General features: G+C 37.3%; 1 protein-coding gene across 1 annotated transcript; it reads right to left on the reverse strand.

Moving 5' to 3' along the window:
• Positions 1 to 9,478: 9,478 nt before the first annotated feature.
• On the reverse strand, positions 9,479 to 11,188 carry LOC107817741 (elicitor-responsive protein 3-like). Its single transcript, XM_016643605.1, has 5 exons — positions 11,053 to 11,188; positions 10,417 to 10,482; positions 10,140 to 10,266; positions 9,931 to 10,048; positions 9,479 to 9,667 (listed from the first exon to the last, which is right to left on the reverse strand). Exons 1-5 carry the CDS (start codon positions 11,117 to 11,119, stop codon positions 9,641 to 9,643), a joined length of 405 nt encoding a protein of 134 aa, XP_016499091.1. The 5' UTR covers positions 11,120 to 11,188; the 3' UTR covers positions 9,479 to 9,640.
• Between the last annotated feature and the right edge of the window lie 16,231 nt (positions 11,189 to 27,419).

A 27,419-nucleotide genomic window follows, 5' to 3' on the forward strand; every position in this document is an offset into this window, starting at 1 on the left:
TTGGGGAAAATCCTACTGAGTAGTAGATCGTGGTTTTTTCACCTTTTGAGCCGGGTATTTTTCACGTAAAAATACTTGTGTTCTTTACTTTCTGTATTTACTATTTCTGCAACAGTAGTATAATGAACACTTAGAAGAACTAGGTCTTTCTATAATCAGTGCATGTGAAACTTGGACATCACATAAATCCCCCCCTCTTGTGTAGTATTGAAGTATAAATCATCAATTGGTATCAGAGTGAGGTTATCCTTGAAGAGGCTAACACCTTAGGAAAAGATCAAGATGAGTGCACCACCTGGAAACTGGGAAGGGAAATTCACTGCTAGTCCACCACCTTTTAATGTCCAGTACTACTCTTGGTGGAAAACAGGATGAGAGATCACATTATAAGAGAGGACTATGAGCTATGGGACATTGTCACCGATGGTCCACTGGCTACCTTGAAGATAAATGCCGAAGGAGTAGAGGTGCCAAAGACAAGAGTTGATTGCACTGCTGAGGACTTAAAGAAATGGGAGAAGAATGCTAAAGCCAAGAAATGACTTATTTGTGGACTTGGTCCAGATGAGTACAGCAGAATCCAAAGTTGTACCACTGCTAAGGAAATCTGGGACACTCTGCAAGTGGCTCATGAAGGAACACCTCAGGTGTAGAGATCCATAGGAACTCTACTATATTCTCAATATGAGAACTTTACTATGAAGGAAGGAGAAACCATTCAAGATATGTACACAAGGTTCACTACATTGACAAATGAACTAAAATCTCTTGGAAGTATTATTCCTGAAGAAGATAGAGTCGAGAAGATATTGACAAGGGTCCTGCCTATTACTTGGGAAAGCAAAATCACTGCCATTCAGGAATCAAAGAATATTTCCACTCGCCCACTGGATGAATTAATTGGAAATCTTACTGCCTATGAACTTAGGAGACAAACCATGAAAATAGATGTACCTAAGAAAGAAAGAAGTCTGGCACTCAGAATCACTGAAGGTTCTGATCTAGAAGATGACGAAATGGCTATGATCACCAAGGAATTCAAGAAGTACCTGAGGAGAGGAAAGGGTCCTTCAAGAAGTGGAAGCTATAATAAGTCAAAATTCCTGAGAAGCAAACCAACGATGGATGCTACAAGTGTGGAAAAACTGATCACCATATCAAGAACTTTCCTCAATGGGAAATTGAATGAAAGAATGAAAGAGCTGAACGAAGGAACAGGAAGAAGGAACAGGTTCAACCCAAGAAAAGCAAAGGATCAACCAAGGCTATGGTCACTGCTTGGGGAGAAAGCTCACATGATGATAGGGATGAACAAGCACTTATGGCCATTGGAGAATGTGATGAAGAAACTGAGGTAAGTGTAATTCATCATAAAGACAAGATTAAATTTTTGTCTAAAGAAAGGTTATCTGAGTTACTTCTAGAACTAATTGATGAATCTGAGGATGTAAATAATGAAAAAGAATAGTTGTCTAAAGAATGTGTGATTTTGAAGGCTAAGTACAAAAACCTGGAACTTAGGGCTAGTGAGACTGTAAGTGAAAATACTGTACTGAAAAACTAGGTTCATGCACTTGACTTAACTATTCTAGAACCTAGATCTGAAAATCTAAAACTGAAATTAGGAACAGGTAAAAAGAAAACTGATCACGCACAACTCACTCTAGAAGAAAATGTAGGAAAAATGAAAGATGAGTTGTATAAAAGGGACGAGCTGGTGAGAATCCTAAAGGATGATCTAAGAAAGTTCAAGCATGAGCTAAACATAACTTGTAAATGGAACAGGTCCTCTGATGTACTTTCATGGCTACAAGAACACCATAGTAGCAATAGAAGAGGACTTTGATTTGGGAATATGGCACCTAAATGGGATCCCAAAAGCAAGTACCTCACACTTCCTAAGAACAAGATTTTCACACACTGTGGTAAAATAGGTCACTATAAAAGTGAATGCACTGCAAAAGAAAAGGCAAGTCAAAAGAATAAAGAATTTGTTCAAGGGAAGAATAGGCTATCAAGTTGGACTAAAAAGAATTTGATTCCTCATTTTGCCTATACAAAGGGACCCAAACTAGTTTGGGTTCCTAAGACTAACCTCTGATTTCCTTTTGCAGGTCCAAGTGAAGGGGAACAGTCAAATATGGTAAATGGATAGTGGCTGCTCAAAGCATATGACAGGAAACAAAAATCAGTTCCTTTCACTTGAGGACCTTAAAGGAGGTAATGTCTCCTTTGAAAATGGGAAAAAAGGTGAGATCATTGGGGTTAGAAAGGTAGGTAAGACCTATTCTCACTCTATTGAGAACGTCTACTTGATAGATGGACTGAAGTACATTCTAATAAATGTATCACAGTTGTGTGATAGAGGTAACATGGTAGCATTTACCTCTACCAAATGCTTTGTGATTAATCTTACCACTGATAAGATTGTTTTGCAGGGATCAAGAGTGAACAATATATATGTTGTAGATCTGTCCACCCTTTCAAAAAATGAACTCACTTGCTTAATTGTGTTGGATAATGATCCCCTCCTTTTGCACAAGAGACTTGGACATGCTAGTCTAAATCAACTCAATAAACTAGTCTCCAAGGACTTAGTGATAGGAGTGCCTAACATTAAGTTCAAGGAAGATAATGTTTGTGAAGCTTGTGCAAGGGGGAAGCAGGTAAGATCCTCTTTTAAAAGCAAGAAAGTGGTAAGTACCACCAGGACGATGGAACCGGTCCATATGGATCTTTGTGGACCAATGAGAACATTAAGCAGAGGCGGTAAGGGATATGTGATGGTACTTGTTGATAATTACTCTAGGTTTACTTGGACATTGTTTTTAACATCTAAAGATGAAGCATTTGACATGTTCATTTCTTTTGTTAGAAAAACTCAGAAATAACTAGGTAATCAACTTGCATCAATTAGGTCTGATCATGGTACTAAATTTGAGAATGCTAAATTTGCTGAATTTTGTGATGAGCATGGCATAGATCATAATTTTTCTACTCCTAGGACTCCACAACAAAATGGAGTAGTTGAAAGAAAGAATAGGACACTTGAAGATATGTCTAGGACTATGCTTCTTTCTAGTAAACTGCCCCATAGTTTCTGGGCAGAAGCTGTGAACACTGCATGTTACATCATAACTAGGTGCATGACTAGACCTCTTGTAGAGAAGACTCCCTATGAGTTACTTAAAGGGAGAAAGCCAAATATATCCCATCTTAAGGCATTTGGATGCAAATGTTTTGTGCACAATAATGGTAAAGACTCCCTAGGTAAGTTTGATCCCAGAAGTGATGAGGGAGTATTCTTGGGATATTCTTCACATAGTAAAGCTTATAAGATTTATAACAAAAGAACTATGTGTGTAGAAGAAAGTGTACGTGTGGTTTTTGATGAAACTAACATTCTTTCTAAGAGGTAGGAACATGATGATGAAGCAATTAGGCTGGTGAGAAACTCAAATGAAACCACAACCCAGACTGAAGTTGCACCAGAAGTAAGAACAGGGGACGAAACATGTCCTTCCACCCAGGGCAACTTGACAGGGTAAACTGAACAAAGGGGAAATGATCCTCAAACCTCAAGGGAACCTGTCCATGAACTTGTTCCTCAGCAACAAAATATTGAAGGAATATCTAAGGGAAACAAGTTAGTTGTAAAACCTTACAAGTATCAAAGTTCTCATCCCATTGAGACCATAATTACTTATCCAACCTCTGGAATCAAAACCAGATCTTCGTTGAAGAATCTTTGTGCTTTTGATGCTTTTCTATCTCTTATTGAACCTAAAAATGTTGTTGAAGCTTTGCAGGATGCAGACTGGGTGAATGCAATGCAAGATGAACTCAACCAATTTGAGAGAAGTCAAGTTTGGCATCTGGTACAAAGACCCAAGGACAGATAAGTAATTGGCACAAAATGGGTCTTCAAAAACAAACTTGATGAAGATGGAACAGTTACAAGAAACTAGGCAAGATTGGTGGTTCAAGGATATAGTCAAGCGGAGGGCATAGACTATGACGAGACCTTTCCTCCTGTTGCAAGACTGGAAGCAATTAGACTCCTCACATCATTTGCTGCTTACATGGAATTCACTCTCCATCAGATGGATGTCAAGAGTGCCTTCCTCAATGGCTATCTAAAGGAAGAAGTGTTTGTTAAGCAACCTCCAGGCTTTGAAAGAAAGGAATGTCCTGATCATGTGTACAAGCTTGACAAGGCACTTTATGGGCTAAAGCAGGCTCCAAGAGCATAGTATGAAAGATTATCAAAATTTTTGCTTGAGCATGGCTACAAGAGAGGTAAAATTGACAATACTTTATTCTTTAAAAAAAAGGGTAAAGATTTCTTGGTAGTTCAGATATATGTTGATGATATAATCTTTGGAGAAACTACTGATAAGTTAAGTAAAGAATTCGCTAAACTAATGGGGAGTGAATTTGAAATGAGTATGATGGGTGAGATTAATTTTGTTTTAGGCTTACAGATTAAACAAAACTCAAATAGAACTATGATCCATCAGCAAAAGTGTGTGAAAGAGCTGCTTAAAAGGTTTTAAATGGGAAGATTCCAAAGAAATTGACACTCTTATTGCAACAACCACAAAATTAGATGTAGTTGAACCTGGTTCATCTGTTGATCAGAAGTTGTATAGGGGAATGATTGGCTCTTTGTTGTATCTCACTGCTAGCAGACCTGACATTGTTTTGAGTGTGGGCCTCTATGCTAGATTTCAAGCAAATCCAAATGAGTCTCACTTGACTGCTGTCAAGAGGATCTTGAGATACCTAAAAGGCACCACTGACCTTTGTCTATGGTATCCAAAAGGTAGTAATTTTAATCTAGTGGGATATGCTGATGCTGATTATGCAGGTTTTCTTGTGGACAGAAAGAGCACTTCAGGTATGGCACACTTTCTAGGCTCATGTCTTGTGTCTTGGGCCACCAAAAAGCAAAATTATGTGGCCTTATCTACTGCTCAATCTGAGTTGTATCCCCATATTCTATGATAATAATAGTGCAATTAGTATGACCAAGAACCCGGTTCATCACAAGGGAACGAAGCACATAGATATTAGGCATCACTTTTAAGGGACAATTATGAAAAAGGTTTGATCACTGTAAAATTTTGTGCTACTGACAAGCAAATAGCTGACATCTTCACAAAAGCTCCAAGTAGAGATCACTTTGAAAGGAAAAAGTTAGAATTAGGGATGATTAAGATCACCTAAACGGAACCAGTTCTAACTCAAAAATTGGTTAGAAAAATTGTGAATTTTTGTATATAATTAGATTAGATTTTGCTCAGTCTCATACTTTCATCAGTATACTCCTGTGCCACGTTCTAAAATGAGTTATTAAATCTATAATGATATTATCTCTATTTTCTTAGAAAATTCAGACTTACATAAGAGCATTCTCAGTGAAGAACCAGGTTCATCAAGATTACTCGGTACGTATTCTCCACTCTGCATATTTTGAAATAATTATATTTGGATTATGATCAAGAAGAGAGTCCCATTCAATCCTAAACCCCTTGATCTTATCAGTTACGAAATGGACCAGTTATATTCAATAGAGTCCAAACCACATTAAGTGCCTAGATTCTAGGGACACTTTTCAACGTCTTTTCAAACTGAATTCCAGTTTGATTAGACTTCTACAAAGGCCGTCGTTACCCAATCAAACACTTCCACTTTAAATTGATTAGGCCTCAGTTACTTCCTCACTTCTTAATTCTCAAGCCGTCAAGAATTTATTTCTTCTCTCATCTTCCAAAACACACACAAACCCATTTTCCCAAAATTTCCAAATACAGAAATGGCAAACCCTTCTGAGAATCCCTCATCACCACCCAAAATATTCACACCCACACCATCTATCACACCGTTAACCACGCCCATGTATAAGGAAAGAAGAGTCAAGATGCTAGCTCGCAAGGTTGTTGCGGGTAAAGAACAACTCGAGAAAATTAATGAAAACTTAGAAGCAAGTCGAGAAGAAGAACCCCAGAAATCTGATGAATCATTCAAGTCTGCTACTGAGGGGGAAGAAACGGTTTTTTCTGAAATAGAGTAGGTAACTTCTGGCCCCAAAGTTACTCCTCAAATTATTTATGTGGTTGCTACAAATCTGGAGACTAGGTTTGTTTTGGTAGGAACTGTGGCAGGTGTTGAAACTACTGAGTCTGAAAAGGTTGGTGGTAAAAATGATAAGAGAAAAGAATAAGAGAGTGAGGGTGCTCGAAGTGTTGTGAGAGGTATGGGAAAAGGAATGGTTGATTCTTCACCCACTCCTATTGGTTTAACTAAAAAATCAGGTGTTATGGTAGTTTGGAGTGAGGAATCTGATGGAGAAGAAGAGAGTGTGAGAAAAACAGGGGAAGTGAGTCTGGAGAACCTACTGAAAGGTTGGTCCGATTAGAGAAAAATGCTCAAGAATCTGTTCCATCTGAGCAGGAAACCCTCGCAAACCTACTAAAAAGGGTGAATGACAGTTACAATCCCAAAAAGAAAAGGAGTTCAGGAGTCAAAGTTCCAGGCACTGCTAGGGCAAACAAGAAGAGAAAGACTGTCTCTTCTATCCCTGTAAAGATTCATACTACAAGAGGAAGAACTACAAGGAGTCAGAAGAAGTAGAGTGAGGCTGAACTGGGAAAGACCTTAGAAGAAAGTAAAAGAAAAGCTGCTGCTAAAGGAAAAAAGAAGGCGGTTCAGCCTGTTGAGGCAGTTAAAATTGACGAGATAGACCTGGTTCTTCAGGATGAAGAGAAGAAAGAAGAAATGGAGGTTGTGACTCCAAAGGCAAAGAAAGACAAGACTTCCTCAAAGAAATTTGTTTCAAAAACAAAGTCTACGGAGCTATCCACTTTGGCTAAAAGAACCAGGTCTGCATTGAAACCAAGAAAAGTAAAAATAGTGGAAGAAGAGGAATGGAGTGGAGAAGAAGAAGAAGAAGAATCTAATGCTGAGAAGGACAAGATGGTCAAGTTTGGGAAGAGAACCATCTTTAAAAGCATACTCCTCAGGGACTTGGAGGAGGAATGTATATTACTGCTGCAGAAGAAGTTACAATTGCAAGGTTGGAAGGACAAGGTCATTCAGATGGATGGAAGGCTAGGTAAAACTGAGATTGTGGAGTTCATGGCAAACTGTGAGATCAAAGATGGTAGGGTCACCAGTGTGGTAAAGGGGGTGACAGTGACTTATGATGATAAAGAACTGGGAGAGATCTTAGGTGTACCTGCTCCAGGGTACAATGATTATAAGAAGCTCAAATGGCCAAGTCTAGAGAATCTCCCTACTGCCCTTGCCATTACTAGGAAGTTTGGTGACAATAAAGAGGAGCTTGAGCCCAAAGCTATTTACAAAAGGGAGATGAAGCCACGACAAAGTGTTGTTCGAATTTGTTAACAAATATGTGCTGCCAAGGAAGGAAAGGAGGCACATTACCACATTCATGTACATGGTCCTTATGGAATGTTTGGACAGTGGGAGGCAAATCAATTGGCCTGGATTCATCATCCAACTTCTTGATAGGATTCTGAATGGCACCAAAACTCACGCCATACCCTATGGCTTTATTCTCACGGCTGTATTTGCACATTTCAAGGTATCCATCAAGAAATGGGAAGTTAGTACAAGCAAGGATCATAGAAAACACTCTAACTACTTGTGACTATGAAGTCCAAACCACTCCCAAAGAACCTGGTTTATCCAAAAAGATACCAGTGAACAGCAAAGTGCGAGCTTTGGTGCAAGAAAGTGGGGCTAAGGATTTTGAGATTGATAGGTTGAAGAAGAGGTTAGCAGAGGTGGAGACTGAGAGAGATGCTCTCAGAGCTGAGCTGGAAAAAGAAAACGAGAAGAATGATGGAATTCTTCAGGATATGCTAAAATTGCTCCAAGCCAAAAACCAAGAACCTGGTTCTTCACAGCCTTAAGCCTCCTAGCCTAGTGTAGATCAACCAGTGACCCAGTTCGGGATTTTTTTTTGCTTCTTTTGCTCATGATCCAGTGTTTTTATTTATTTTTATACTTTGTGGTAGGATCTTATCAATCAATGAAATTCATTATTTTTGTTATAACTGTTTGTTGATATTTCTTAGATGGCTAATATCCTTAGATTGATCGATGATATTTGACTCCATGATTGCATTTGAAGTAGCCCCAGTGGCGATGAGTAATTTCAATTAAAATCTGGTTATCTAACATTATTATGCAACTTTTCGATGATGCCAAAAGGGGGAATTAGGTTATGCTTTTACTTTGGACTGTGATGTTTATAACCTAATGAACCTGGTCCTTGATGATAAGTGACTTGAAAAAGGTAAAATGTTCTAACATTGTGTTGATGTTGAGCTGAGTTGAAACATGGCTTATGCTTATGAAAAGCACAGAGTTTGTCATCATCAAAAAGGGAGAATTTATTGGCCCAAGTAAAGTTTGTTTTGAATATTGACAATAGAACTCAGGCATGAACCAGGTCCATCCCTTGTGTACACAGACACGGGCAGATTCGAGCACAAGGGATGCACGTGAAGGAGATAAGCTTAACTTGTTATATCTGATATCTCCTAATCTAAAAGGTTGCATAATTGATAAGGAGAAGGACCCCTTACTCAAAGAGAACACTATCCAAGATAAGGGAGGAGTTAGAAGTTGTAGATAACTAGAACTCTTCCACCAAGGACGAGTAGCATTAGAACTCTAGTTATTTCTTATTCTACTCTATAAATTACAGGATGTTCTCATTCTACAGGTACACACAAAAGCTGAAGTTAAACATGAGTTGAGTGCAAAATAGCAAGGTATTTTGCAAATAATTCTTGTGTGATTCAAGTGTGCGAACCTGAAGCTATATGAACCAGATAGAAGAACCAGTTCCAAGCGTCTGTCTTTTATTCTAGTTCAATTGTAGTAGGTGTTTTCAAGTTGTATCTTTCATCTTTATCTAGAAGCAATTGTATTAGGTACTCTGAGTATTCAAGTTAGAGTTAACTAGAAGTTGTCGCAACAGTTAGAGGATGGTTGCCACAACGGAATTAGAGTTAATCCTTAGGTCGTGGTCATTGATTTAGTGAAGTATTGGGAAAAATCCTACTGGGTAGTAGGTCATGATTTTTTCACCTTTTGAGCCGGGTGTTTTCCACGTAAAAATACTTGTGTTCTTTACTTTCCGCATTTACTATTTCCGCAACAGTAGTATAAGGAACACTTAGAAGAACCAGGTCCTTCTAGAATCAGTGCACACGAAAATTGGACACCACACAAATCACCCATCCCTCTTGTGTGAAATTGAAGTATAAAACATCAATTGGTATTAGAGCGGGTTCTCTTTGGCTAAATAGAGTCTTGATAAACAAAAGAGGTATCAATAGTCAACTAATTAACAACTTGATGACACAAATGGTATTTTTGCTAACACGTGTGTCTTTATTTCACGTTACATTCAATATAAAATAATACAAAAATTATCGCATAGCTAAATGCATATATTATTCGCACGAATACAAGAACATGATAACTGAACAAAAAGAATTCACTATCATTTCATAATTTATTCTAGGACTAAATTTTGTTATAGTACAGGTAACCAAACGACCCTTCCATAAACTCAAACTCCTCGGCTAGACAGCAGAAATTAGTAATCCTCGTCACATTCATCCCTCTGCAAGTAATGAAAAACAAAATTGATCAGTCTTGTTCTTTGACTAATTAAAAAGGTTTAAGTTCATGCATTGACAGTAAAAAAAAAATTATATAATCTGATACTTAGATTATTTCAGATTAATCTATATAATAAATGTTAATTGATAATTTAGAATAAATAGTACGTACACATTTTATATGGTAGAAACAAGTTATAAATAGTAAGTAACATGGTATAACTAATAGTGAAAATTATAATTTTATAATTGACGAATCTATTACCTCCTCACGAGTGAAAGTGAGGCCAAGTCTGATGGATCCACAATCTTCGTCATCCTTGTAAAGCTGATAAGAGGTTGATCCCACTTCTCCTTCACGAAACACTTCTTCCAAGGAAATTCTATTTTCAATTAACAAAAAACAACATTATTAACGTTGTTTAACTGCATAAAAAAAAAATATTAATGAATATAATAAAGGAGATTATTAACGTTGCTTCTCCTAGGAAATCGTCATCTTGGAATGTGTTTTCATCCATAAGTTTGATGTGAAGCTCGTCACAACCACGAGTGATGGTGAAGAGGAAGGATTCATTCCACTCAGGGTCGGATCCTTCACCTGCAAAAAGCCGCTCTTATTATTGAGTTATGAATTTTAATTTATATATACTGAAAGTATAAGGAATTTTTGCACTAACATTTTTTTTTTACAAACATAGGTGGGATACAATAAAATTTAAATGTTAATCCAAGTTAATTAACTACAAACCTGATGCAGTACTACTTTTCTTCTCTTCAGTACGGCAGGTGACAACCACATAAGGATTCATATCAGCTGTTGAAATTTGAAAAAAAAAAACATTAAATTCTTTAATCCGTGATGAAGGATTAATAACGTACTAAGAAGTGGAGTCAAAACTTCAATTTATTTATATGTATGTTTTTTATTTTGTTCAGATTATTTACAACAGGAAGGATTGAATACCCCAGCTGAAGGTGATAACCCTAAGGAATTCACTTTAACGTCAAAAAGATTTTCAAAAAAATTACAAAAACTGATAGAGTTACACATGTATTATACAAAGAAGACAAGGCAAATTAAATCAAAGGATCCTATATTTTTTTGTTAGATTTACTCGAGAGGATACTCTTGGTCTGTGAATATCGCTTATTCTGATGTTTATCAATGGTGGTATACAATTGATTTACACACTAATAAAGATCTTTATACTGGCGCTCTTTTTATATTATTTATTTCTGCCATATACTTGACAAAAAAATCATCTTGGGCTGTGCAGTGAGCATGAAAAATTCATGTTTGTAAGATTCTGATCAAGGTTCCTCTTGCATATTATGTAAGCAAAATTTGCATGCCTGACCGTAAGGGAGTTAGAGAGAAACTTACTTAGCCAATTTGTGTCATCAAGGCCTCTGGCATTTGCCACATAAACTTCAAGCTGTCCGTAAGGCATCTTTGGATCAAATTATTCGTTAAAAAACAGAATAAGATAATGGGAAGAAATTAAAAGGCTTCAATAAAAATATTTTTAGTGCTTTGAACTATGACGTTAGGCCTGCTCAATTTATAGTTTACTAGTCCAATCACTGTAATACACGTGACCATTGTGATCCGAAAATATTTGAAGACGTATTTGAATAATTGTGGTTAAAGAGAAAGTAAGAACAGCTGACTTTTAAAATAGTAACAGTAAAATATATTTGAGAAATTATTATGCAACAAAATGGATTGACTGATGGCCTTTTTCATAATTATTTCTCTTTTAATTTTTCTGTGGAGTATTACTTCCGACCCTTAATAGAAGGAAGTATTGGTAGTGATCCTGGTAATTTAACTTGCTACTTATTTTTAGTATTTTTATTAGCGTTCTTTGATTCAGTAATAAATTAGGTTTTGATTGATGATTTAGTGTGTAACGACCCAACTGGTCATTTTGAACTTTAACGTTATGTTCGCTGGTTTGAGACTTTGAATAGCTTCATATGATGTATTATGACTTGCGTGTCTGGTCTGTTTTCGTTTTTCGAGTGGCTCGAAATTGATTTGGAAAAATGACCCTCGATCTGGAAGCTTTAAGTCAGAAGAGTTGACCAAGGTTTAACTTTTGGTTAAACGGACTCAGAATAGAATTTTGATTGTTCCAGTAGGGATGATGATTTTGGACTTGTACGTATGTTCAGATTTTGTTTTGGAGGTTCCTAGAAAAATTCGACTCTATTTCTCGAAAGTTGGTAATTTTAAAGAACTTAAGATTTCATAAGTTTGACCAAGAGTTGACTGTGATGTTATTGGACTCCAATTGGTATTTCGAGACTTTGGCAAGGTCTATATAGTTGAATTGAACTTGTGTGCAAAGTTTGGAAGTAATCCGAAGTGTGTAAGTATAATTCGGACACTCTTTTGAAGGAATGAAGATTTAACAACCTAAGAGAAATTATATTTGGTTGGAACCTCAATTCTTTGTAGTGATGTTCCTGTGGGTGTTTTGAGGCTTTGGATAAGTTTGGATAATAGATTTATACTTGTTAATATGATTTGATAGGGTCCCGAGAGGCTTGGGTGTGTTTTGGATCAAGAAATTTCGGAGCCATTCAACTTCTTCACCGTCTTTATCTAAGTCTATGAACTCAGCCTCTATTGTAGAGCGGGCAATGCAATTTGTTTGGACGACTTTCAAGATACCGTTCCTCCAACAATAGTGAATACATATCCATTTGTGGACTTAGAATCAGTTGCACCGGTGATCCAATTTGCATCACAGTATCCCTCAATCACCACAGGATATCTACTGTAGTGCAAAGCAAAGTCCTGGGTATGTTCTAAATATCCCAAAACTCGTTTCATTGCCATCCAATGAGATTGACCTGGATTACTCGTGTATCGACTCAATTTACTTATAGCACAAGCTATATCTGGTCATGTACAATTCATGATATATATTAAACATCTCAACACACGAGCATAATCCATTTGTGATATGCTTTGGCCTTTGTTCTTTGCTAGTACAAGATTTACGTCAATTGGAGTCTTTGCAACTTTAAAATCTAAGTGCTTGAATTTTTCAAGTACTGTTTTAATATAATGAGCTTGTGACAATGCCAGACCTTGAGGAGTCTTATGGATCTTAATACCCAGAATTAAATCAGCAACTCTCAAGTCCTTCATATTAAACTTGCAAGTTAGCATACACTTAGTCACATTTATGTTGGCAATGTCATTACTCATTATCATCATATCATCTACATATAAACAAACAATGATTATTTGATTCGGAATATTTTTAATGTACATACATTTATCAAATTCACTCATCTTAAAATCATTTGACCATATTGTTTGGTCAAATTTCGCATGCCATTGTTTGGGTGCTTGTTTTAGTCCATAAAGGGACTTAACAAGTCTACATACCTTCTTTTCTTTACCTGGAACCACAAACCCTTCAGGTTGTTCCATGTATATTTCCTCCTCCAAATCTCCATTTAAGAAGACTGTCTTAACATCCATTTGATGAATTCGAGGCCATAAGCCACAACTAATGCTACTAATATTTGTATGGACGTAATTTTTGTAACTGGAGAGTAAGTATCAAAATAGTCAAGACCATCTTGTTGTTTATACCATTTGACCACAAGTCTTGCCTTATATTTATCAATAGTGCCATCATCTTTCATTTTCCTCTTAAAATTCCATTTAGTTACCAACGATTTATTTCCAGGAGGAAGATCAACTAATTCTCATGTATGGTCGTTCAATATGGATTCTATTTCACTATTGACTGCCTCTTTCCAAAATAATAATTTTGAAGAAGACATAGCTTATTTAAATGTTCGAGGCTCATTTTCCAACAAAAAAGTCACAAAATCTGGTCCAAATGAAGTAGACGCTCTTTGACGTTTACTACGTCTTCAATCCTCCTGATTAGACATACTTTCTTTTGTTTCTTCCAGACGTCGTTTAGATCCTTTACCAATCGACTCACATTCCTTTTTATACGAATATATATTTTTGAAGAACTCAACATTATCTGATTCTATAACCGTATTATTATGAATGTCGGAATTTTCTGATTTATGAACCAGAAATCGATATGCTTTTCTATTGCTCGCATATCCTATGAAAACACAATCAACGGTTTTCGGTCCTATATTTACCCTTTTGGGTTTAGGAACTTGCACTTTTTCCAAACACCCACACACTTTAAGAGCCCGTTTGGATATAAGAAAAATTTCACTTTTTTCGAAAAATGTTCACTTTTATCCAAAATCAGTGTTTGGCCATAAATTTTTAAATTTTTACTTGAAGATAAATTTTGAAATTTTTCGAAAATTTAAAAAACTCCAAAAAACCTGTTTTCATAATTTTCACTCTGATCACTCACAAAACTTCAAACACAACCAAAAATTATATTCATGTCCAAACACAACTCTAGTTTTCAAATACCATTTTTACTTGAAAACAAAAAATCACTTTTTTCCGGAATTTCACAATTCTTATGTCCAAACGGCCACTAAGATAATTCAAGTTGGGCTTCCTTCCTTTTTATTTTTCTATTGGGTACTCGATTTAGTATGCGGTTAGCCATAAGAATGGCTCCCCCCCCCCAATGTTATGTGGTAAACCAGAACTTATCAACAAGACGTTCATCATCTCCTTTAATGAACGATTCTTTCTTTCCAAAATCTTGTTGGATTGATCCATGTAAGAGGTCATTGTTTGTTGATTAATTCCATATTCTAAACATATTTATTCAAAAGGAGATTCGTATTCATCACCCCTATCACTTCTTATCATTTTGATTTTCTTGTTAAGTTGCATTTCAACTTCATTTTTGTATTGCTTGAATGCATCTATTGCTTCATCTTTACTATTAAGTAAGTAAACATAGCAATATCGAGTACTATCATCAATAAAAGTTATGAAATACTTCTTTCCACTGCGAGATGGTATTGACTTCATGTCGCAAATAACTGTGTGAACTGAGTCTAAAGGATTTGAATTCCTTTCAACTGACTTATAAGAATGTTTAACATACCTAGATTCCACACATATTTGACATTTTGATTTGTCACATTCAAACTTAGGCAATACTTCCAAATTAATCATTTTTCGCAAGGTTTTATAATTGACATGTCTCAAACGTATATGCCATAAATTATTTGACTCAAGTAAGTAAGAAGAAGCTGAAATTTTATTATTCTCAACGACCATTACATTCAGTTTGAAAAGATCCTTAGTGAGGTAACATTTTCCTACAAACATCTCATTCTTACTTATTACAACCTTATTAGATACAAAAACACACTTAAAGCCGTTCTTGACAAAAAGTGCAGTTGTAACAAACCGGCCGATCGTTTTGAGTATTACAACCTCGGTTCTCCATTTTCTGCTCAAATTATACTTTACAGTTGTTGTGTGACTTGTCGGGGCAATTGGTTCGGGTCCGGTGAGGTTTTGGAATGAATTGGAACACTTAGTTCCAAGGTTTAAAACTTAAGTTGAAATAGTTGACCAGATATTGACTTATGTGTAAACGACCTCGGAATTTAATTCTGATGATTCCAATAGGTCCGTATGGTGATTTTAGACTTTGGAGCATGTCCGAAAAATTATTTGGAGGTCCGTAGTGGAATTAGGCTTGAAATGCCGAAAGTTGAATTTTGAGAAGTTTGATCGGGGGGTTGACTTTTGATATCGAGGTCAAAATCTGATTATGGAAATTTGAATAGCTTCGTTATGTCATTTATGACTTGTCTGCAAAATTTGAAGTAATTCCGGATTGATTTGATATATTTTGGCACAAGATATAGAATTTGCAAGTTCAAAGTTCATAGATTTTGATTTGAGGTGTGATTCATCATTTTGATATTGTTTGATATGATTTGAGGCCTCGACTAGGTCCGTGTTGTGTTATGAAACTTGTTGGTATGTTCAGACGGGGTCCCGAGGGTCTCGAGTGAGTTTCGAATGCTTAACGGATCGAATTTGGATTTGGAGGAGGAGCTGAAGCAGCTGGGCTACTGGTGTGATCGCACCTGCGCGAAAAAGGGCCGTAGGTGCGAGCTCGCAGATGCGAGGAATTAGTCATAGAAGCAGAAAATGCATAAGCTGGCCAGGCACCGCGGGTGCAAAAAATTTTACCGCGGGTTAGAAGACCGCAGGCGCAAAGAAATCATCGCGGGTGCAAAGACCGCAGGCGCGAAGAAATCACTGCGGGTGCGAAGACCACAGGCGCGATGAAACCATTGCGAGTGCGAAGATCGCAGGTGCGAAGAAATCACCGCGGATGCAAAAATCCTGGACAGGATGTTAAAAATAGAGGGGGTTCCGAGTTTTGCCATTTTTGGACCTTAAAGCATAGTTTTTGGGGCGATTTTTAGAGAGAATTCAAGGGAAACTTGAGGTAAGTTACTTATGATCATTTCTACTCCATAATATTAAATTATCATCGAATAATCCGGCTAGATTACATATTTTTGAGGTGTAAATCGGGGGTTTGAACTTAGGATTTGAAAATAATATTTGAAGATCTGGAGGTCAAGCTGAGGTCGAATTTTGATAAAATTAGTATGGTTAGACTCGTCGTTGAATGGGCTTCCGGATTTTATAACTTTTATCAGATTCCGAGACGTGGGCCCCATAGGTGATTTTTGGGGCGTAATTTCGGATATTTAGAATATATTAGTATTTTGATATGGAATTAATTCTTATAATTTTTGTGGGTTGAATCAAATTAATTGTGACTAGATTCTAGCCGTTTGGAAGTCAATAAGTGCATAATAGAATTTCTGGAGCATTGCTTAGCTTGCTCGACATTGAATTTTGCTTGTTCGAGGTAAGTAACTCTTCTAATCTTGGAGTTGAGGGTATGGACCCTGAATATATGTTTTATGTGAATTGTTAGGAGGTGACACACATACTAGGTGACGGGCGTGTGGGCGTGCACTATAGAAAATGTGACATAATTATTTATGTGGAATTTTATAGTTAAATGATCTTGGCATTTTCCATGCAATTTTATGAGTTAAAGAAATTGAGCTGAAAAGCATATTAAAAATCATGTCGAGGCTATGTGCTAGTATTATTGGGACCCAAAGAGTTCATATTGCTGTGAATTATTTATTTTAAATTAAAAATTCATATCAGTCATATTTATTTAATTGCATATCATATCTCACTCTCTGTTGTAATTTATTGATACATCATATCATCATTTTTGGGCTATTTGCATGACATTGTGAGCCCGAGAGACTAGAGAGATTGATGACTGAGTGAGGCTGAGGGCCTGATTGTGAGGATTAATGTGGATCGCGACTGCCCGCCTGCAGCATGCTTTATATGCTTTATTATTATAGCACGTTAGTTTTCCGTGCAGCACGTGACTTGTCCGTGCAGATTATTGCGCTGAGGCTGAAGGAGCCCTTCGGAGTCTGTACACACCCCTAGTGAGCGCAGGTACCTACTGAGTGCGAGTGCCGAGTGACTGGGAGGCATGAGTGATTGTGAGGTATGCCCGAGTTGCATGAGTGACTGTGAGGTATGCCCGAGAGGCATGAGTGACTGTGAGGTTTGCCCGACGGGCTGTATATGAGTGATGTTCTGCCCGAGGGGCTGTTTATGATTTTATCACTGAGTTGCATCACATTGGCATGCACACATAACATACAGGCATAGAGATGTATTTTCCTCATGTTGTACATCATCACATCATTCATGATTTCTCACACATTTTGATAGATGGGCATAGTGATACAATTGTTTTATATGGGTTATTTGGAAAGAAAATGAAACATCCCATTTATTATTGAAAGGATTTTGGGAAAATCACAATTTTCAGACTTACTCATATTTTGGTGATTTTAGTGAAAAGAATTGAGTTTTACTGTTATATTTGAAAAGAAAAATGTTATTGTGAACGAACTGAGCACTTTATTATTGAGTTATTCATTGTGCTGCCTCAATTCTATTGTTATGAGTTTTGTTTTCTGGATACTGTTGTGGACTATTGGTTTTAGACCCGACCTTGGTAAAAGCTCGTCACTGCTTTCAACCTAAGGTTAGGTTTGTTACTTACTCAGTACATGGGGTCGGTTGTACCGATACTACACTTCTGCACCTTGTGTGCAGATGTTGGCTGCTGATGTTGTTGTGTTCGATGGGAGCTGGATTTGAAGATGTATCTGCGTTCTGGTTGTAGATGCCTCTTGTTCAGGGTAGCTTTAGATTTATAAAAGCTCTGTTTATGTATTATTCAAACAGACTATGTATTTATTTCATTTCTTCTTTGTATACTCTATTTTTAGAAGCTCGTGATTTGTACTACTAGTCCTTGGGGATTGTATAAGATTAAGACCTTTATTCACTTAAATTGCTTTAATAATTATTTTGAAAATGGATAGTTGGTAATTGGCTTACCTAACGTGTTGGGTTAGGTGCCATCACGACTAGTTGGTTTTTGGGTCGTGACAAGGTGGCATCAGAGCTCTAGGTTCATAGGTTCTACAAGTCATGAGCAAGTATCTAGTAGAGTCTTGCGGATCGGTATGATGACGTCCATACTCATCTTCCAGAGGCTAAAGGGCATTTAGGATATATACTTCCCATCTTTCTTTCCTTATCGTGCGGTATTGATTTAGCTTGGGACATAACTCTTTTAATTCCTTCCACGTATTCGTACGCACATGAGCACTCGGTATCAGCTGTGCATTGCCGGCTTGTGATTCTATGAACGAGGTTCGAGGTGAGTATTCTGTGTTTTGGTGATGGGCCAGTCTGGAGGACTTGAGGCCATAGTTAGACCATAGCTTGAGCTCGGTAGCTTCAGTTGTAACCTGTACAATTGGACTCATATGTCCGGTAATGACCCTACAGTGGAATTTGTGGCTCGATGAGCGGTGAAATGGCTTTATGATGAGTATGATGTAACTGCGGGATGTGTTAAGACGATTTGAATGTGACAAGAAGTATTTCCTTGAAATGTAAAAGAAAGTCATTGGGTGCTTGATTTTCGTTTTGATGTGACGTACAGTCTCGAGTGTGAATATTTTGAAGGATCTTTCACGATTGTTAAATTTTGGGACAAATTAAATTCTCATGTCTGGTTAGTGAGTTTGGACTCAGATAGACTAAGTGATTGCGTAGTAATTTTGACTGCGAAAGGGTATATCAAGATACCGATTTGAGGTTAAGCAGGTGGGTTATTTCCTACGGAGTAATCTACGTAGGTGTATTCCTTATGATGTGAGTGGAGAGTTTCTTTTATGCCAGTGGGGCATGTGTGTGGAGATTTGAATTTGAATCTGGCTGAGAAAGTTGACTTGAGTGTCAAGAGAATGATTGCGAGCTTAGCGGATGATTTGGGGTATTTTTATGGTTGGCGTTGCATGAGTTTGAGAAGAAGTTTCATTGAACTGACTGTGGCATTATGACAGTAATAGAGTATTGGTATTGTGAGTTATGGAATGTTTTAATCTATGGCTTTGAGCCAAGTGGGGGAGCCTACTATTGATAATTTAATTTCATGATTATATGTAAAGTTTTAGTTTTGGGCTGAGGCAAACTGGTGGGTTAGTTATGACTTGCAAAAGTTGAGTTCGACGATGACTCGAATAAGGAAATTCCTGGATACGGGTTATATTGCACTTATGAGTATATGAAAATCGTGGGATGAGTGAGTTGTTATTTGTGAATGATGTAGTATGCACGGAGTATGAATTTGATAGGTGGTATTAAAGTAGAGTTACTTCTTTGAGAGCTGTTGTGCTAATGAGGCATGTGTCGTTTGGCCCATTTGGGTGGTGTAATGTGGATTTGAACAAACGGGGTGATTCTCGAGAAAGTTCTAATGGATTCGAGATTTATATGTAACAATTGAGAATTTTTGGCGGATATGTTTGCGGCTAAAATTTGAGATTTAAGTTGGATGGTGTCGAGACTTGTGGCATTTTTGTATATCATTATGAATTTTATATTTTGGTATCAGAAAGATGAATGAAACGGCCTTAGACTCAAATAAGGTATTTTCAGAGTGGGTGTTTTGGTTGTGGTATTTATATGGGTAATTATGATGTGGTGAGACTCTACAGATGTTTTGGTGGTAATATTCTTGGGTTTGGTGACCTACGTGGTTTGGTCGAGTTAGAGGAATTTAGTTCTAATAGCTTGGTTATGTGCAGATGGATTTCAAAGTGTTCTTGATGGTCTCTACCATGGTTGGAACCGAAAATTTTTTACTGGTGTGAGAAACGTATTGTGTATTGTGATTTCCTCTTTGAAGGAAGCAAGATAAAGGTTTCTAACTAACTGGATATGTAATTTGCTGGTGACCAGAGTTGATAATGAGATTCTTGTGCATTTCACAAGATAGATGTTATGGGTTGTGCGGAAGTTAGATTTACATGTACAAGGTGGCAGTTCAGTCTTGAAGGAAGGTAACGAAGTTTGGGCAGAATGGTCATGAATTCTTAGACAACATGGGCGGTTCCAAATGACTAGATGAATACGATTACTACTAGGTGTTTGAGAAGGGTGCGTATTTCAGAAGGCGCATTGTATTTTGACTTACGGATATTTAATTAGTATTGCAGTACTCACATGGTTGATAGACTGCTGATATTCAAATTTTACCAAGTGGCACAAAAGAACTTTTAAACTATATCTCTTGGGATGATCGTGTATGAGAGAGGTGTTAGGCATTCGGGCGGTGGAGATGGAATTAAATATGGCGATTCGCGTGTTCTATGGATTTGGATATTTGGGAGTTCTCAGGAGCAAATTGTTTCATGATTGTGGCCTGTGAAGTTGTGGCTGGAGCTAGCCAGATGATAGAATATATTGTGATTCAGTCATTATGGATTTTCAGAGGGATTTTTATCTATTTGTGGGTAACCCGAGTTGATTTGGGGGTCCATTGGTAGGCCCAATTAAGATATGTATTCTACACCGAGCCGGAATGGTTGGTTCCATACTGCTATTGTTGAGGGATGTGTCATTTGGTTGATGATAAACTTATTCGTGTTCTGAAATGATCTGTGAGTTACTCCTTTATGCTACGTGGAGTTGTGATTCATTGGTTATGTGCACAGATGGCGCGGTTCTATTTGAGCTTTATAGCAGAATTTGAGCGTGATGAGTATTTGGGTATTGCATGATCAATTGTGTAATGGTTATGTTCTTTCAGGTTTTGTGTGGAATTTTTTGGTTGTCATTTGCCTCTCTGTGGTAATTGATTTTGAGCGGGGTGGCTCGAGGTATATATTATGGACCAGCATTTGAATGGGGTCACGCATTGCAGCGGAGTTATGTTAAGGTATGAACCTTGTGTTAAAATCGGGTGATGGTGCTACGGTGTATGATGAATTTTCAGCGTTTCGTTGTGACGGTACATGTTAATCTGGCGGGGCAGTTCTCTCATTTGAGTCATTTTCCATGACTGGGTACATTTGAATTGTTGCGTATTAGTGCACAGATGGCATGAGATGTGGCTCTGAGTTATATTAGTGCGGCATGTCTATGGAACATTTGTGTTTAGTAATATAAGGTCATTGGACCTAGAATGGGTAGTATCAGGTTTGATTTCGGTATATTTGGGAGTATAATATTGAGAGTCGGCTCAGAAAGTGATTATGGTTCTGGTTGGGGCGAGAGAGCTCCGTGACTTGTTGATCTGGTAAGTGGTCATGAAATTTCGCATGTTTCTTTTATTATCAACAGTGTACGGAGATTTTGGGATGAGGTTTGGTTCGATATGGGTTTAATACTAGTATTTGGTTGGCTTTGGAGTAGTCACTATGGTCAGGAATAGTGCTATGAGCATGCGAGTTGTGTAATATGTTAGGGATTATGTCCGTGGTTATGGTTATGGTTATGGCTTGATTCAACTTGTTCAAACTCATACAGAGTGTAAACGTAAGATTTATGTCTTGAAAGAAATTCTAAAGGTTGGAAATTAAATTTCAAAGTTTATGGGCTAAAGTTAAATTCAATGATTTTAGTTGTATTGTGTTGTCAAGCTCATATGTAATAGGGTGATGTGGGGTTCACCCCCGAGTACGTGTGTGGTAAGATGGAACAGTGATTTGATGGCTTGGAAATAACTCTTTTCACATTCGAGGACGAACGTATGTTTAAGTGGGGGAGAATGTAACGACCCGACTGGTCGTTTTGAGTATTACAACCTCGGTTCCCCATTTGCTGCTCAAATTATACTTTACAGTTGTTGTGTGACTTGTCGGGACAATTGGTTTGGGTCCGGTAAGGTTTTGAAATGAATTGGAACACCTTAGTTCCAAGGTTTAAAGCTTAAGTTGAAATAGTTGACCAGATATTGACTTATATATAAACGACCTCGGAATTTAATTCTGATGATTCCAATAGCTCCGTATGGTGATTTTGGGCTTAGGATCTTGTCCGGAAAATTATTTGGAGGTTCGTGGTGGAATTAGGCTTGAAATGCCGAAAGTTGAATTTTGGGAAGTTTGACCGGGGTGTTGACTTTTGATATCGAGGTCGAAATCTGATTCTAGAAATTTGAATAGCTTCGTTATGTCATTTATGACTTGTGTGCAAATTTTGAAGTAATTCCGGATTGATTAGATATGTTTCGGCACAAGATATAGAATTTGAAAGTTCAAAGTTCATAGATTTTGATTTGAGGTGCGATTCCTCGTTTTTATGTTGTTTGATATGATTTGAGGCCTCGAGTATGTCCGTGTTATGTTATGGAACTTGTTGGTATGTTCGTACGGGATCCCGAGGGCCTCGAGTGAGTTTCATATGCTTAACGGATCGAATTTGGATTTGGAGGAACACCGAGTAGGTCTGTGGTATGTTGCGAGAATTATTGGTATATTCGGACGAGGTCCCGGGTGGCTCGGATGAGTTTTGGATGGGGTTCGGATGATTTGGCGACTTGTCGAAGCTGCTGGAATTTCTGTTGCTGAAGCTATTTCTGGGCAGCAGCTGATACAATCGCACCTGCAGAATTATAGGCATAGGTACGACCTTGCAGAAGCGAGATAAGCATTGCAGAAGCGAGATTGGGAAGGCTGGAAGCTTACCGGAGAAGCGGACAAGGTTGCGCACCTGCGACATCGCAGGTGCGATCACTGGAACACAGAAGCGACAATGCTCCGCGGATGCGTGTTTGGCTATCGCTTCTGCGATTACGCAGAAGCAAAAATTCTTCCGCAGATGCAAGGCTTCAGCTAGACAGTGTGCTCCGCAAATGCGAGGTTTTTCTCATAAAAGGGAGCTCGCAGAAGTGCAAAAGCTGTCTGTAGAAGTGAACTGGACAGAACATTTACGATAAAAAATTTGTCATTTCGTCATTTTCGTTTTGGATTTTGAAGCTCGATTTCTGGGCGATTTTGGAGGATTTCCTCACGACTTTGACTTGGGTAAGTGTCCTATATCCGAAAGTGATTATATTTTATGAATCCATGGTTATATTCATCATTTATTTCGGATTTAAGTAAAGAAATTGAGAAAAATTGTTAAATCTTCCGAAAATGATAAATGTTGATTTGGATGACAAATTGTTATTGGAATTTGATAAAATTAGTATGGTTGAACTCGTATCGGAATGGGTGTTCGGATTTCGTGAAACTTCTACTGGCTTCAGAGATACGGGCCCCGCATTGACTTTCGGGTTGACCTTTTAAAGTGAAATTTTCAATCGACATTTTATTATCCAGAATTATTTTCGATAAATTTTAATGAAGTTTTATAATTTATTTGGCTCGATTTGAGCAGTCCAGAGGTCATTTCAATCAAAAAGGCTATTTTGGAATATCGGTGTAACGACTCGACCGATTATTTTGAGAATTAGCATCCCGTTCAGTGGCTTAAGGCCCCGAACAACTTTGTATTATGTATTATGACTTGTGTGTGTGGTCGAATTCAGTTTTCGGATGATTCGGGATCAATTTGGAAGAAGGATTCTAGTTTTAGAAGCTTAAGCGGTAAGAGTTGATCGGAGTTTGACTTTTATGTAGACGACTCTAGAATAGAGTTTTGAGGGTTCCAATAGCTCCGTATCGTGATTTTGGTGTTAGGAGCGTGCTCGTATGTTGATTTGGAGGTCCGTAGGTCATTTCGGCATGAATTGGTGAAAGATGGAAAAAAAATAGAAAATTTTAGAAAATTTGACCGGGAGTTGACTTTATTGATGTCGGGGTCGGATCCCGGTTTCGGAAGTTGTAATAGGTCTGTACTGTCATTTATGAATTGTGTGCAAAATTTGAAGTCAATCGAAGTTGGTTTGGTATGAATCAACATTAGTTTTGGAATTCGGAAGTTCATAAGTTTCTTAGGCTTGAATCGATGCGCGATTCGTGATTCTAGTGTTGTTAGAGGCAATTTAAGGCTTCGAGCAAGTTCGTATCATGTGTTGGAACTTATTAGTATACTTGGTTGGGGTCCCATGGGGCTCGGATGAGTTTTGGATGGGTTTTCTAACGTGTTTGGTATTTTGACATTGTTTTGAGCATAAGCATGTAATGATCCAAGGGTTTATTTTTAGTTCTAGAGATCAAAATTCGATTTCGAGACTTTCGAGAGTTTGATAATGAATTATAGGAATGATCTGGAATGTTTGGTCTAATTTCATCAAGTCGCGATTGGATTTTTATCGAGAAACATGAGTTAATTATTTAACGAGCGAAGTTGTTATCGCATGGAGCAAATGAGCTCTGAATTGACTTTCGATTGAACGACTAGGTTCGTATTATTATTTTTGACTCATAGGAACAAGAATCGTCGAATTCCGAGTTCATATGATAGAGTTAGAGCCTTTTTAGCGAACAATAAACTGGTGGTGGTGCAAGCAGGTTCTGGTTCTCATCTTTAACGACCGGATTTTGCACTTTTAGCGACAGGAATTAGGCTTTTTGCGACCAGATTAGTATTTTTATTGTACAACCTTTTTTATAAGCTCATTTCAACATTTTTGGAGCCAGGGAACTCGGATTTGGGTGATTTTTGAGAGGGTTTTCACCAAATAGATTGGGGTACGTGTTTCCTACTCGGTTTTCATTATATTTCATGATTCCATGATTTTTTTTCATCCTTAATTAGTGAATCGAATAGAAGAAATTGGAAAAATTGTAAAATTTTTCAAAAATGTAAAATGAAGATTTGAAGGGCGATCCGTTATAAGAATTTAATAATTTTGGTATGGTTGAACTCGTATCGGAATGGGTGTTCAGATTTCGTGAATTTTTGTCGGGTTTCGGGATGCGGGCCCCGGGGTTGACTTTCGACGTTTTATTATCTGAAATTGTTCCTGATAAATTTGAATGATGTTATGTAATTAATTTGGCCAAATGTGAGCCGTCCGAAGGTTATTTCATGCGAGAAGGCTGTTTTGGAATATCGGCCTCATTTCGTTAAGGTAAGTGTCATGTCTAACTTTGTGTGGGGGGAAACCACCCCTTAGAATTTGAGATGATTGTGTCATTCGTGTTATGTGAAGATCGTGTACGCGAGGTGATGAGTGGGTATACGACCTATATGTGGTATTTGACCGGTTTGGACTGTTAGGCTTCCTTCATGTAATTAATTGTAGTTATCATTTCATGACTATATCTTTTGTTGTTAGAATTGTTTGTACGTGCCTTACTTGAAATTGTTAGCACACGTCCCATCTTTGTTGTCAAGTCCACCCTTATATGCCAATTGTTGATTGTAATCACTTGTTGAATTCATACTTTATCTGCTACATACCTTAATTGTTAATTGATGCTCATAAATTGTGCTTGGTTTATGGATTGTCATTTCCTTTCGATTTGATTTTGTGAGCTATCGTGTAGCCTTTTTTATTAGTTGTGACTTCTTTGTGTAGCCTCATTATTCCTTTTGATTTTGTGTTATACCGTAGTTGGTTGTAAATTGGTTGTTTAATTTGTGTTGCTTGGGGAGCGGGTTGCACGCCGCAACAGATGTGTTTGATATTTATATTGAGGAGCGGGTTGCACACTGCAACAGATGTGTTTGATGTTTATATTGAGGAGCGGGTTGCACGCCGCAACAGATTTGTTTAATGTTTATAATGGGGAACGGGTTGCACACCGCAACAGAAATGAGAATGATAAATGATAAATGATAAATGAGAAGTGATTATCATTGTGTGGGATCGGGTTGCGCGCCGTAACATATATGATTAATATTGAGTGGGATCGAGTTGTACGCCGCAACATATATGATTAATGTTGTGTGGTATCGGGTTGCATGCCGCAACATATATGATTATTACTGTGTGGGATCGGGTTGCACGCCGCAACAAATGTACAGATATGAAATTATTGTGATATTAAGGTTAATCCCGATTGCGATTCTCATGATGCATTTCATGTTAGGTCAGTTACTGTAGTTTCTTAAATCACTTCATTGTATTTTGATCATAATTAATTAACCGTCAATATATTAAAAATTGGAACAATATGGACTTCTTGTGTGAGTCATGCCTCCTACGTGATATGTTAAGTTGCTGAAAATTTAGCAGAATTAAATGAAAGAATTCTCAAGCTGTTCCACTTGCAAGGCTTTCAAAATAAAACTCATATCTTATTCTGAGTTTTACTAATTTAAATGGTGATTTCATTCTTACTCTAATTGGTATTTCAAATTTACTTATTATCTTATAGTCGTATAATTTACATGAAAATTGTTATTTTGTATTACCTTAATAAATCCTATATTTATCTCATTACAATTTGGTTGATGTCCTATTTTTGTATAAATACAATATTTTTATTGAATCTCATATATTTCTAAACTAAACTCAATTGATATTCTGTTTGCACAACCTCTCCACTATTTTACCTTATTTGAGTCCTAAATTGGCTTAATAACTCATTTGATGCTTCACTGTATTCAATTTGGAAATTGTATTTAAGTGTGTTTAAATTATTCATTGGTAATCTTGGTTGATATTGATATGGAAACTATACACATGGTAGCACGAGGATTTTTTCGTGCAAAAGTGATTCGGAAAGATGTGGGCACAAGATGCCACATGTGTAAGAATTGGAAGTTGTGAATCATGATTTGAGATTTCGAGGAGTGATACCTCGGGTAATTTATGTTGAAATACATGCATTATAAATAAATTAATTGATTGATTTATCATATGATTCCTTACTTGAACCCATTCATATGTCATTGTACTCTGATTATATTGTTGCCTAGTTACTTAATTGTTTTCTCGTTGCCATCCATGTTCTCATTGTTCTCATTGTTGATTTGAATTGGAAATTCTTCTGCTATAGCCTTACATTGATATTCTTTCCTTGTTAGCTTTATGTAACATTTTTTACAGGTTTATATGTCTGGTAAGTGTCTTGACCTGGCCTCGTCAGTACTCTACCGAGGTTAGGCTTGATACTTACTGGGTACCATTGTGGTGTACTCATGCTTCTCTTTTGCACATTTTTGTGGAGATCCAGGTTCCTCAAAGTTGTTGATATTCCTATTATTTGATTGGGCATTTCTATGGAGATTCAAGGTTCACCTGTTGTCGCGTTCGCAGGCTTCAGAGTCACCTTGTGATTTTTTGTTTGCTCTGTTTGATTCTATTGTGGAACATTAGCATTTAGTGATTTTTTTAGTAACTCTGTAGAGCTTATGACTTGTACTATCGATTTTGCGATTTGTAGAAAAATTTATATTCCATAATTAATAATTGTTGGTTGAGTTGCCACTAATTCAGTAAGTGTTAGGCTTACCTAGTCCCTAAGACTTTTAAATTCAGTAAGTAT

Source organism: Nicotiana tabacum, chromosome 23 (assembly GCF_000715075.1).
Source record: "Nicotiana tabacum cultivar K326 chromosome 23, ASM71507v2, whole genome shotgun sequence".
Lineage (NCBI taxonomy): Eukaryota > Viridiplantae > Streptophyta > Magnoliopsida > Solanales > Solanaceae > Nicotiana > Nicotiana tabacum.